This window comes from Filicampus tigris, chromosome 8 (genome assembly GCF_054856515.1).
Source record: "Filicampus tigris isolate MCC_2025a chromosome 8, RoL_Ftig_1.0, whole genome shotgun sequence".
In the NCBI taxonomy this organism is placed as follows: domain Eukaryota; kingdom Metazoa; phylum Chordata; class Actinopteri; order Syngnathiformes; family Syngnathidae; genus Filicampus; species Filicampus tigris.
The window spans coordinates 10792583-10805855 of NC_141224.1; the positions used below are offsets into that span (position 1 = coordinate 10792583).

General features: G+C 41.2%; 2 protein-coding genes across 2 annotated transcripts; one reads left to right on the forward strand and one right to left on the reverse strand.

Moving 5' to 3' along the window:
- The first annotated feature begins 65 nt into the window (after nt 1-65).
- On the forward strand, nt 66-3665 carry rpp38 (ribonuclease P/MRP 38 subunit). The gene is made up of 2 exons (XM_086038807.1): nt 66-207; nt 834-3665. The coding sequence occupies exon 2, from the start codon at nt 842-844 to the stop codon at nt 1652-1654; it is 813 nt and encodes a 270-aa protein (XP_085894933.1). The 5' UTR covers nt 66-207; nt 834-841; the 3' UTR covers nt 1655-3665.
- On the reverse strand, nt 2661-12835 carry nmt2 (N-myristoyltransferase 2). Its single transcript, XM_086038805.1, has 12 exons — nt 12625-12835; nt 12111-12228; nt 9305-9446; nt 8820-8938; nt 8648-8739; nt 7776-7892; nt 7467-7637; nt 7207-7315; nt 6954-7124; nt 6204-6371; nt 5313-5450; nt 2661-5229 (listed from the first exon to the last, which is right to left on the reverse strand). Exons 1-12 carry the CDS (start codon nt 12735-12737, stop codon nt 5209-5211), a joined length of 1479 nt encoding a protein of 492 aa, XP_085894931.1. The 5' UTR covers nt 12738-12835; the 3' UTR covers nt 2661-5208.
- Nucleotides 12836-13273: the final 438 nt, after the last annotated feature.

Consider the following 13273-nt stretch of genomic DNA (forward strand, 5'->3'; position numbering starts at 1 on the left):
AGCTGTACAGTACTGTCACTTTAACAAACGTAGGCGCTGTTTCCTACTCCCTTTTAAATAAAGCTGTCTCCAAATCAAACAATATGGCGGCGCCCTGTAGTCACGAGCTCGTGTGTTTTGAAAAAAAGATGTTGTAATACTAATTCACAATCATTTACATTGGAGATAAAAAAAAACAATTGTACACAGTTGTGTGGCGACAATCAGGTAAAATCTGTTTGATAATGTTTTTGTGTGTTTGTTGGGATTTTGGTTGTCGGTAACGTCGATGGTACGGACGATATGACAGAACACTTGCTGTCTTTGTGCAGCGTGGGCCAAAAGTAGCTTGTATATTACATTCATTTAAAAAAAACCTAACATAATTGTTTTTCCCTGGCATTTTTCGTAGAATCTTCCTTCCATCACAGCTGATTTTTATTCATGCATACTTACATTCTTCTGTCATTCACTCCTTCATTTCTTCATTTCCCATATTTCTTCACCTCACTTGCTTCCTCCATTCCCCCTTTTTATTTTGCATCCTTCCTTCCTTTTTTTAAATTGTTTTGCTTTCCTTCCTTCGGTACTTGTCCAGTACTGATTAAGAATTCCCTTTTTTTTATAGTAGAATGCACTTTTCTCTTGCATCAATTTGTTATTATTCACTGTACCATTTTTTTAAGTGTACACTTACCTTTGGCCCACCCTGTACGTTCTCATATCTTTTTTGCATTTGACAATTGCCCTTTTCTGTCACTTGATCATTTTACATATTTTATGAGGTGTCATCATACGGAGCAGATGAAATGTCACTGTAATTCTCCACTATTATTATTTTTTTTCAATTTCAGTGGAGTAAATGGAAACCCCAAGGAAAAGCGGCAGCAAAAAGGCCGGCAAAAAGCCCATCCGGGTCAAGACAACGTTTACATCACCCTTTGCGCTGAACTGGAGCCCGCTTCCACAAAAAGACATGCATTTTATCCTGACAACCTTGAAAAACAAACTCATTTCAATGGGGCTTCAAAAGAAGGAAGTGAAAGTGTTTCAGCCGTGGAGGAAAAAAAAAAGAGTTCCGGATCCCTCATCTATGGATACGGACACAAATAAGGTGGAGGATTCGCTTAAAGGTGGCTGGACAGATGTGGCTGCAAGGCGACAACTCGCCCTAGGCATCAACGAGGTCACCAAAGCTCTGGAGAGGAACCAACTTAAGCTGGTTCTGGTGTGCAAGTCTGTCAAACCCAAGCACATGACCAACCACCTAATAGCGTTGAGCGCCAGCAGAGGGGTCCCCGCCTGCCAGGTCCCGCGGTTGAGCGAGAGCGTGGCCGAACCGCTGGGGCTCAAGAGCGTCCTCGCTCTTGGTTTCAGGCACAGCGGTTGCCAAGGCGTCGGTAACGGCGAGGTCGAGGCGTTTGCTGACACTGTGGAAGCCATCATACCCACGGTGCCGCCGTTGGATGTTGCTTGGCTACAAGGTGCAACACCTGGTGTTGAATTGCAACACAGTATTGGTGCTAAAGAGGAGGGGAGTGGGCAGAGGGCGGGCCAGAAAAGGAAGCTGGAGCCTGCGAGTGAACACTGCACGCTTCAACCTCTCAAAGTGAAAAAAATTGTTTCGAACCCAGCCAAGATAAAAAGAAAGCGGAATCGGAAGAAAGCCAAGTGAAATTAATTTCCCTTAATCTTTTTTCCTCCCCATTATTTGGACCTTCATGTTTGTGCCTGGAGACCTATTAGGTTCATTTATACTACGCACAAACATTAGGGACATTGGACTTTTGGGTGAAATTTTACAATGAATCTAAAATGCACTCTAACCTTTTCAGATGAACTTAATTTTAATTTTTCTAAACTTGTGCAGCTGGTTAATGTGTCAGTAGTTTTTGCAAAACAAAGCCAATTGGCAAAATTCACAACAGGTTTTTGATGCATGAATCAACGAATACATTTTCTTATTAATGGTCCTCTTCGTCATGCTGTTCACACGCAAGTGGCCGCTGAGTATCATCAGCAAGTTGCAACTTATAAAGTGGATGAGTCACAGAAAAAGAGGTCAAATTAAGATCACTCTTCGCATTTTAGAGTCATTCTGAAACTCACCCAATATCCCCATTTGTGGGTTTTGTATTTTTATACACTTTTTTTTCTTTAACTTCTCTCTAGTTGGAAGTTGTTCACTGACTTGCAATGCTTCCACTAACAAACCTGTGACTAAGGATTTGTTTTTTTTATTCAAGAGAAAGCATTTATATTATTTTTATGGATTTCTTGAGTCTGATTCCGATATTTGGCAGAATAAAATTCTAATAACCTACTAATTAGCCGATAATAATATATATTATATTTTGACGGTTTTACAATACTTTGTCCTTGAAAAATTGGCCGTTTTGGAAGGCGGGGGTGATGTTTGAACCTCATTATGGTGGTCTTACGTAATGTGTAAATAAATACATAAATCGGGCTCTTATTTTTTCTAAAACCAAACAGATCAGAGGTTGACCAGTGTCCCAGAATAGACTGTGTTTAACAAGAGGTGTTCCTCAAAGTACCCCAAAATTGAATTACTCCAGTGCCATAAGCAGTGCCAACACATTTTACATGTCATCAGTCAAGTAACAATGCAGCTTTTCCCTAAAATGCAAAACATAGGAAAAATAGATAAATCAGCCTCGTTGATTTTGTTATGGGATTTTATTCAAATATCCATGCTGGTATAGGCGTCGTTTGTTGAAACAGATTGTTAATTGCATGGCGTCATGTGTTCTACAATGATGCTGGTACAAGTTCTGTCAGCCTTTTTCACAGCTTATAATGGATTTGAATAAAAATATTGTTCTTCAGGTTGATAAAGCTGTATGTGTTTGTTTACACCGTGATGTCAAACTCCTGGGAAAAAACAACAAAATCTTCCAAATAAGGCAGGTTCTCAGGGGCCGGAGTTGTCACTAAAGGGCCTGGCTAGTCAAACGATACTACAATCACTGCAGCAACATGCGCAACATTCACACGTTTTTGGAGACGCAACCAGCGTCCATCTGTGTTGAACATAAAAAGTTCAGCCACCTTGGTGAATGCAACTCACTCAAGGTTTCAATCATATAAAAAAAAAAACAAAAAAAAAAACTCTTGACTCAAGTTGACTGTGCTTTCTACATCTGTTGCAAAGGGAGCAGAGAAAAAGCACGCAAAAAGGAGACAGCATAGAACATGTCAAATATGACAATGGAACAACAGAGGAGGGTCACTTTAACAAACAGCAAGATCGACCAAATCATATCAGTTATCTGGCTGCCTCGTTTCAACGTCGATACAGAGGAAAACTGTCACAAATCAAATTATAAATGGGTTTTTTCTCATGTATTTCGCCGCATGACAACTAAGAAAAAAAAAATACAGTAGACTTGTCTCAGACACAGTATGAGCAGAAAATGAATAAAATGGACAGGGATGACGACATCAAAAACTGGGAGGGGGGGAGCCCCAAAGTATCAAATATATGTCGCCTCTTTCACCCACACAAACTAAATAATTCTCTCTGAAAGGAAACATTGAACAGGGAAAAGTGATTAACAGCACATTTTTTATATATGACAAAAAAAAATGCTTTGAAGCAGCTTATTCTCTGACTGAACAACTAAATGTTCTTTTCTCCGCAAGACTCTATCGTCTCAACCACAACAGGAAGACAAGAGAATTTGCTGTTTTATTGATCGGCCTTCTCTCTACGCCACCCCCCCCCCCCCCGTCTTAGCACTTGCAGATTTTGCTGATTTTGTTGCCGCCGTGATGCAACCCTGACTGTGGTTGAAAAGATGTATGCACGTGTGAAATTGACATTTTAAATCAGGTGTGGATTTTAATAAAGTTCTCTGAGAGCCAAATGAAATGACATTATTGTACACTTCGCACAAAAAGTTAGGATGAACCTAAAATGCACTATAACCTTTACAGGTGAACCTCATTTGACCTCTAAACGTTTGAATGTCCATGCCCAACTGTGCAATGATTGTTTTCTTTTTGCACAAGAAGTCAAATAGCAAAATTGATAACATTTTTTTATTATTATTTATTATTATTTCCAAGGACATTCACATCTGTGCCTTTCTGTAACTTGTCCAGTCCCTCCCCATCTCTTGCACTTTGCGGCACTCCAATCTCTGTGGCCACTTCTTGTTTGAAGCCTTGTAATGGCGAGGAACTGCTGATCAATTGTTCAAGTCCTCTTAGTCTCATGTCAAAATGTGAACAGCTATTTAAATACCAGTTCTAGCTGAATCGGGAAATGCACTGGTCCATTCATGAATCAAAAACCTGTTGTGAATATGACCATTCAGCAAGACAAGTTATGCAAAAACAACTGAAACACTGAACAGTGGGACATGGCAAAATTTTCAACCCAAAATATAAATCTCGAGAGCCTCAGGTTCCCCACCTACGGCTCTAATGACTATTGAAATACCAGCGCATTGTAACATGGTAGCAGCTCACTTTCACACCTAGGAGTACCAAAGCAGGTTTTTCAAACATTGGCCACCTTGAGGACCTTTTCCAAACTGAAAAATTGTGCTTCATCAATGTAATACATTCTTCATTTGAAAAAAAAAAAAAAAAAAAAAGTCCTAAAACTCAGTACATGGCTTCATGCTGTACAAGTAACTCAATATTTCATTCACAAAAAATAAGTCAATGCAGCAGTTGGTTTTATGACTGTATGAGAGTGTACAAGTCTGTATGTACCTCGAAGAACATAAATCAAAGTACCCAGCAGAGGAATGATACATACTGCATGAACTGCGTGAACTTCCCAAAAAAAAAAAAAAAAAAAAAAAAAGAGAAAAGTTGCTTATTAGTTGTGGCATTTACATACTGTTTATGACAATGAGGGCATGCCACACTGGTTTGTTTCAAACGTGAGCATAGGTCTCAGGCATAACATGATGTTCACATTCAGAATGTTGAGGATTTTAACTGTTTTTTTTATTATGTTTTTTTTTTTTTTTAATTGTTTTTCACCTCCACGTGAGCTGAAAAAAAATGCGCCAGTGGGGGAGGGGGGGGTGGGGGGAAATCTTCCTGGAATAAAGGTTGTTGTTTTTTTTCACGGTAGTCTGGCTCGGGTGACCTGTGTGCGCAGGTACATAATTGCCAGACCTTGTGTCCTCATTGTGTATGAGTGTGTGTTTGTGTGTATGTGTCTGTAGCAGCCATAAAGGCACGGGGCTACTGAAGGACCAGGCCAACCTGAAACAGAATTGCATTCTTTTTTTATTAAATACATATTTTTTGTTGAAAAGATGAAAAGTCGTCAAATCCTGCTCACTGACCTTATCAGCGTCCATAGAGGGACATTTCCAGTTGTAGAGGTAATACTGCAGATTTCCATCTCCTATACCAAACTTGAGCTTTTCCAGAAAAACTTTATTCTCCATTAGATCCAAGGCGTTGAACACGTCAAAGCCTTTCTGTTGAAGATATAATAATAATCAAAACTACTGTCAGTGTTCATTTTCATTTGCTTATTGAAGCGCTGCAGACTTTTGGAGTTTAGGTACTTTTAGGCAGCTCAAGCTGGTATTAGCCAGGCAGACATTAATATTCATTAAGATTATAAAATCGTACTTATTCTAGATATAAGGCTGCAGGCAGCATAGTGGACTACAGTGATGATTTCCAACCACTGTGCTTTTGTCTTCAAATAAACAGCCATGTTTTCTTACTATAAGTTATTTGTGATCTAAAAAATGTTGTTATTTAAAGATGGAAGTAAACCCAAACATATTTTTCTATGCAGGCCCACTAGTTGAAACACAGCATTCTGATTAATATTGCGTTTGTGAAATGTGAATAAGCAGCAAAATGCACCCCTTTTTAGCCATCTCAGGGGGCGGCCATTTTGCCATTTCTGTCGACTGAAAATGACATCACAAATGTTCACGGCTCAGGTAACGACCAATCACGGCTCAGCTTCAGAAAACAGGTGAGCTGTGATTGGTCATTTTCAGTCGACATAAGTGACAAAATGGCCGCCCCCAGAGATGGCTAAGAACGGATGGATTAACTCTTATCCCACAAATGCAATATTTATCCGATTGCCTTGTTTCAATTAGTGGGCCTGCATAGAACATATTCTGAGTTTAGACCATACGCCTTGGTGCAATAAAGGTTGAGAAGACTGCACTAGACCACCAAATACAGAGATGACGACTGTAAATTACCAGTTTGGCGAGGATCAGGGCGTCATTCATTAAGTCCAATAGCGGCGTTTGCGTGTGAACATTGTAAAAGGAGTATGCAGCCTTCAAGCTCCTATGTAGCGGGTGATGCATCACCGTGGAGGGTAGAGTGTAGAAACTAGCAAAGTCGGTCAAGACGCCACCAGCGCCCTGTGGGACACAAAAGCAGCTTCAAGATGGCGGACATGCTGACAGTGACGAGCATGGAAGGTTATTTGAGTATGTAATCAATATCATTCAGATCCAGCTTAAGGTGCATATACGAGTATGTTCTTTGTCCTCCGCACGCCTTAACGGCAACCAGTTTCGACCTTCATTCGATATTCTACTAGAGCGTAGAATTAGGAATGAAAACTAGTGTGCTGTGAATAAATGCTCAAACGGCTTTATTGTAAGCTGTCTGAGCATTTAGGCGATATCCTTGATATCCAGCTTAAGTCCATGTACAAGTATGCCCTTTGTCCTCACGAGTCGGGTGACTTTGGCATACTAGTACAACAACTGCGTACATGTTACTAATGAGGCAAAATTGTTATGCTATAAGTCATATTATAAAATGTTGCATTTAGCACTTCACATGTAGCACCCAGATGTGTCAATGAAATGTTTTATGATAAATGCCGCCATTAACCCAGAATACAATTCTGCTGTTCTAGTAGGATTTGAACAGCAGTTTTGAAATCCACCATAAATGCTCAAACTGTTTCCCACCACTGTGCGCATTCCAGCTACCTCGACGACATATGTGTCTATGATGTTTTCCTGCGGCAGGAGCCAGTGAGCCACCTCCTCGTCGCTCATGGATGGCGCCAGCTGGAAGCGTCTCAAGTACTTCTGCAGCAGTTCGGTCACCTGCCGGATGTCGCGCCGCTCCATCGGCCGCAGACCTGCTGTCTTGGTGCTCTGCGGCGGCGGAGACAATGAGCAATTACATGAAGTGAATACTCTTTGTAATATGAGAAGCTGGCCTGAGGGGAGGCTTTACGTCTGGTAGTCTGTAGAGTTTCATTGTTCTTTGCAGGGTCATGTTTCTGCTCAGGTGAGAGAACTTCACTTCCACAAGCTTTCTGGGGTTTAGAGAACGATGCCAATACCTGCACGATGACACAGAAGGAAAAAGTTGGTGCTGCATTTCATTTTTTTAAATTTTTTAATCAAGTTGATGGGCTTGCCACCAAACCAGCCTAACATTCAATATATTTTTGGCCAGTTTAAAAGCAGTCGTCCCAGCGCATGAAAGTTTACCTGCACGTGGACACTGGTTTAGGCAGCAGTACGCCTGCTGTGTACACCGCCTGAAATATTCCTTCCAGGTTGACCCGCCGCGTGATCTCTCTGATGAGCACCGGCGCCACGCGCTTTGAACGCAGCTTCTTATGGACACACAGGAAGTTGATTTCCACCATCCTCTTCAACCTAGAGCATAAATGCACGTTTGAGCATTGGCGACGTCATCATTGTCCTGCCAAGTGCAATACAGATACTCACTGGCCACATTTTTGGAGATATAGAAAACTCAAAAAGTAGTGTGTGTTTTTGAGTATGAATACTCACGTGTCATAAATGCGGATGTCTGCGGGGATGGCACTGATGAAGCCGACGAGCTTCTTATTTGAGGAGACTCTGACTCCGCAGTGCCACTGAGGTAACCACCCAGGTGGACGTAAAGCCCTGAGGAGGAAGAAAACAATTCATAGCAATGCACATTATACTTGTTCAAGATGAAGATGCGTGCAGCGCTTTGCTATGCCTGCTGAAATGAGATTCTAATTTTGGCTCGGAATGACAGAAAGGGAACATCTGGACAGCCAGATGAAGGTATTCTAACTGTTTGGTGGCAAAAAGAATTATGAGAGCAAAGTAGATCGACGAATATTAATTTAGCCATCATCATCATCGCCAACATGTCCTATTATTTCTCATATAATTTCTCCACTTGTTGATTTTGCCGTTTTATAATTACATTCCATGTTCTCCAGCTTGTCCAACGAGTAAGCCCATTTGCTTTCTTCAAAATATGTATATCTGCCTAAAACTTGTTGAGAAGAAGAGCAAATTGCCCTCAATTGATTTTAATGCATTCATTGTTGACAGCCTCGGATTATGAATGCATGTTTTGCAAAGATAATTGACATTGAAGGTACATTTCTGGTCTGATCATCGGCGTCGTGCCTGAGTAGGACTATTTAGAGTCTTCAATGACCCAAACATGCATGTTTTTTAGAATGTTGGAGGAAGATTGAGTAACAGGAGAAAATCCACACACACACACACAAGGAAAACATAACATTCATTTCCGTTGTGCCCCCCATGTCAAAAGAGTGTGGCTCAATTGAACTATGAATGACATTTTTCTTCAGTGCTCCTGAAAAAAGACCAAAATGTAACAAAGGTCGATATGAAAACTTGCAAAAATCAGCGCTTACCATTTGAGGAAGCTTGGCGAATAATCAAATCTGAACATGTTATCGTCATCCTCCACGTAGTTCTCATTTAACAACGTATACAGCTCCTTCAGCTGAAAAACAAAGCACCACCTCATGACGTTATGACCTGTTACAAGGCCATTTAGGGATTTGAGACGTCAGCTGTACTTACTATATCTGCATTGCTGAGATCCAGAGTGTCCCACATGAAGCCTTGAGGTAAGGAATAAGGCTCCTGCCGGATATTTTCTTTCTCCGCCTCGATCGGGCCGTGACCCGTCACCACCTCATCTGCGCACACAGCACAACTCCTGTCAGATCTGTGACATCACTTACCATTCGCAGACTATTACCAAGTTTCATTTTCCAATCTGAAGTACTGCTGTCTGCTGCTGGTACACAACACCAGTGTAGTTGTCTTGTCGCCATGGAAACCAGATGACCAAAACGCTACAAAGCATGCCTTGGGTGCTCACCCACACTGGTGCTTGTAATTACTGGATTTGTTTTTGGCATTGAGCAGCAATTGTTAAGATAAAAACCAGTAGATGGCGCTAATGCGGGGGAAAAAAAAAAAAGTGTAAAATAATGCATGTTAAGCTCAGGTTGAGGTTCAGTCTGCCAGTCATTAATGTACTGAGATTAATGTGAACTTACTTAACTTGGGTACCGGCTGTGTGTCCCAGAACTGGTACTTGTGCTTGGCTGACTCATCAATGCTCTTAGCTGGGCCTTGACAGGACAGCAGCTCCATAGCTCTTTGGATGTCCTGCAGCTTTTGGATGGCCAAGCCAGGATTCTGTAGAGTAACAATACACACAGGAACCGCTAAGAATAAGAGGTAAAACACCGGAGAAAGGTGGCACGGTACCTCAAAGCTTGTCAAATTCAGAGTTCAAAACAAGATCACCAGGAAATGTGTGCCTGAGATGTGTTCATGTTTGATATGAACACACGTCACTGAGCATCATTTGGGAAAACATCAAAACGTTCATTAATTCCGTGAGTGTTGAACTTTTCAGGAAGAACGATGGTGGTTGTGGTCAGAGAAAAAGAATGGTCAGAGAAAAAGAATGTGAGTAGAGAGGAAGAATGTTCACCGAAAGTAACCATGAAATAAGTGGGCTTTTTTTTTTTTTTTTAAAGCAGATTCAGGTTGTGGCCTTTTGTTCAGTGAGCGTTTTGGTGTCACGATAGTTGGAGATGGCAGTCATGTGGATGACTAAGCAAGTGCTACTATTATTATTATTGTGTTTTTTTTTGTAGGTTTATACTTCCTGTTTTTGTTGACTCACCCTGGAGCTGTTATTGACCAACGTTTTGTGAGCTAAGGATTTTGAGGATCTTCTGTGACTGGTGTGCTTTTGAATCCTTTTATTTGTGCTGTTTGTCAAGAAAGGGCGCTTAGTCAAGTTGTGCAGACTGCTTTAACAGCTTCTTAGCTGCTATGTGCTTGTCACTTGTGATTAAAAGGTAGTGTGTTACATATTAACATCCTGCATCACATTAGAGGTTGAGTTCTTCATTTTGTAACATTTCACTCGGCTGCACACTGCTTCTAGTATGTATATGTGGATATTTAGATTTTTTTTTAGTCCAATAAGATTCCAGCCTCCGTGTGCTTATTATGTCAGTCTACTCTGCCTTCAGAATAAGTGCTGACTGATGTAACCTAAACTATACAGTGGCGCATTGTCTTGTGAGTTTATTTTGTTCCATGATCACTCAACACGCTTGTATCTCAAATCATCTTTCCCCATTGCAATGCCTCGAAACACCATTAATGATTTCCAGCGCCGGAAATAACACTATTTTTTGGTCATGTACAGGCTATTACGTAACTGAATAGAATGTAAAGAATTGAACAGTTTGTACATCATATCACATCGGTTTTGTACATCAAGGAGTATAACACATTCATATTATGCGCACATTTGACAATACAGAAGAAGGTTGTCTCAAATATGCTGCAAGAATAGTTGTTTTTGCAGAGGATAAATATTATATGCCTGTGAGTACTGCTGTATGAAAAATCTTTTTAATTAGGAAGACGAAAGGTGAATGTCGGCGCAATCATGGCAAAATAAATAAGGTTTAATCACTAGGCTGTGTACATTGAGCCAATCACAGATGCAACCAGCAGGCTGTGTTGTTTGAACTAAACCGGAAATAGGTGTGTTGCCGTCGCACAAAACTTTTGCCAAACAAGGATATGAGCTATACTGCGGCCAGACTGAACCGAACGTGAGCTGAGATACAGTATTCCTGCGGCAAAGCTACATGTTAAGACGATGCAATTTTCAAAGACAGGCGGAAATCTGTGCCGGGGCCAAATGGGGTCGGGAATGTGCTTACTACGGTAGGTAGCATGGAGAAAAACATGTTGGACAAAACACAGCTTGCTTCCAAAATTAGACAAAAAGGAGCAAGCTTGGAGAAGTTGGCAGAGCTGGTAAGTGTATTGAACCAAAATAGCAATAGTATTTAGCATTAGCCAAAGTTTTAGCAAAATGCTCGGCCACCCGATTGACAAGCGATGTTTTTGTATTTTTTTTTTATTCTGTCAGAGGAGGAGGAGCACCTCCTCTTTGTTGTGGCGTGGCATAGATGAAGCAACATATCCTATAATGAAAGTCACGCGACAAACATGAAGCGCCATGACATGTCTTTGTTCTGAATGGAGCATAAACAGTTAGAATGGCTCCTGAAGTGAAACTGCTAAACATAGTGTGAAGAAGCGCTCGTCATAGATGAGCCGAAATATCTGTGCTGTTTCTTCTCGCATTGTTGGCTCTTTGCATCAGAAGGTGAGGCTACTGTATTATCATCATTATTGTTATTGCTATGCTGTAGACTGACAAAAAAAATGGAAACACGCTCGCTGGTGATAGTGTGACCGAGGCCATCAAAAAATGATAAAAGTTATTCAAAGAAATGTGCAGTAATAAAGACTAAAAGAGCCTAAAAGAGCAAATCATCTTTTAAATGACAATGTGACATCAGACAAGATTCTCGGGATCAGGTTGTTGCGCCAAAATCAACTGATGAACTACAAAAAGGAATGGAACAAATAAAAATAAAAAACACCTGAATGTGAATTTCCCCGTGTTATTATGGGCACCAATTAAATTTATAATCCAAGGTTCCACAGCATACACTGCAAAAAAACAACTAGTTTAAACACATATAATGCTCTATCTTCTGATCGGATCGGTGATGGGGCCCCAAAATCCTGATAGTGTAAAGCCTACTAACTGGTGGATCAAGTCGGGTAAAGTCCCCACTGAAGGCCATTGTCCCTAATGCAGAGCCCACTACTATGGCACAAAAACAATAAAGAAGGCAATTGGCATCACATGCCCTCTTTAAGATAAGCTACTCGTGCTTAAGCATGACAAATTTATGGAGAAAGTCAAGCCATTTAAGATCATATAAAACGGTCCTGAATGGATGGAGTGCTCACCTTGATCTCCTGAGAGTCAGAGGCTGAGTCCGACTTGGCTCCTCCAGAGCTTGGCTTCTCTTTCTTCCTCTTCTGTTTCTTCTTCTTTTTCTTAGCCCCCAAATCACCGCCGGGACTCCTGCGGACATAAAGACAAAGTCACGTTTTAAGGCGACATGGACTCACTCGAGATACTGTAGTCACACACAGTGAGGCAGGCAGTGAGGCGGCGAGCTAACGTTAGCTGCCATAGCAACGAATGACAGCTGCGCTAGCTCGCTAACGGTTTTGCCTGCCTGACATCCTTCCAATAAAGTCAAGAAACCGGCTTGTGTGGTGTATATTAAAGTAGTTAAACTGAACGGCGTTGTGACCGCTTTGAAGCACAACTTTTAGCGAGGTTGCTAGTTTAAAAGGACAGTCCCACAGAGGGTAGTGTGACTGTGTTTGTATCGGCTAACTGTGTTAGCCGCCGAGCTCCACACAAACATACACACGCGTATAAACTGTGTGATGTACGGCAGGCCGTCCGCACCCTTGCGCGTTCTCGTTCTCCTCCTCGTTGTCCCCGTCTATCCCGCAAGTGTCCTGATCGTCCAGCTCCAAGCTCTGCTGGCTGGCGGCGGATTCGCTGTCCTCCGCCATCATTAAGACGTTAAAAAAAAGGAAAAAAAGAAAAAAAAAACTGGCCGAGAGCCTTCTGATAGAGATCGCGGCTAGTGGCTACTCACCGGAAAAACAAAAGAAATTCGACGAATGGGGAAGCAGCACCACCCTGAGGCCAAATGGCGGTAATAAATAAAAAAAACCATCTCGTGACGTCCTTTATTACATGCAGGACACAATATTATCTACCCCTACTTATTCTAATTCTTTCATATTCGTATGGATTCTTAAAATATTTAATCAGAGATTACTTTATGTGTCACCAAACGTATTTTTGACACGGATTGTGTGGTTTTTATTTATTCCCCCAGCACATCCTTTTTGTGAGATATTTTTATTTTTTGTTTTTAAGTTAGATGTATAAAAGCTTGCACATTACGGATTTTTACCAATTTCTAGCACGTTTCAGAAAAAAATCCATTTTTTGCTGAACGTAACCCCAGTAATAAGTAACCCCCCCAGAACATTAACACCAAGAAAGACCATTTTTGCACATATACGAACAATTACAAGTGTCA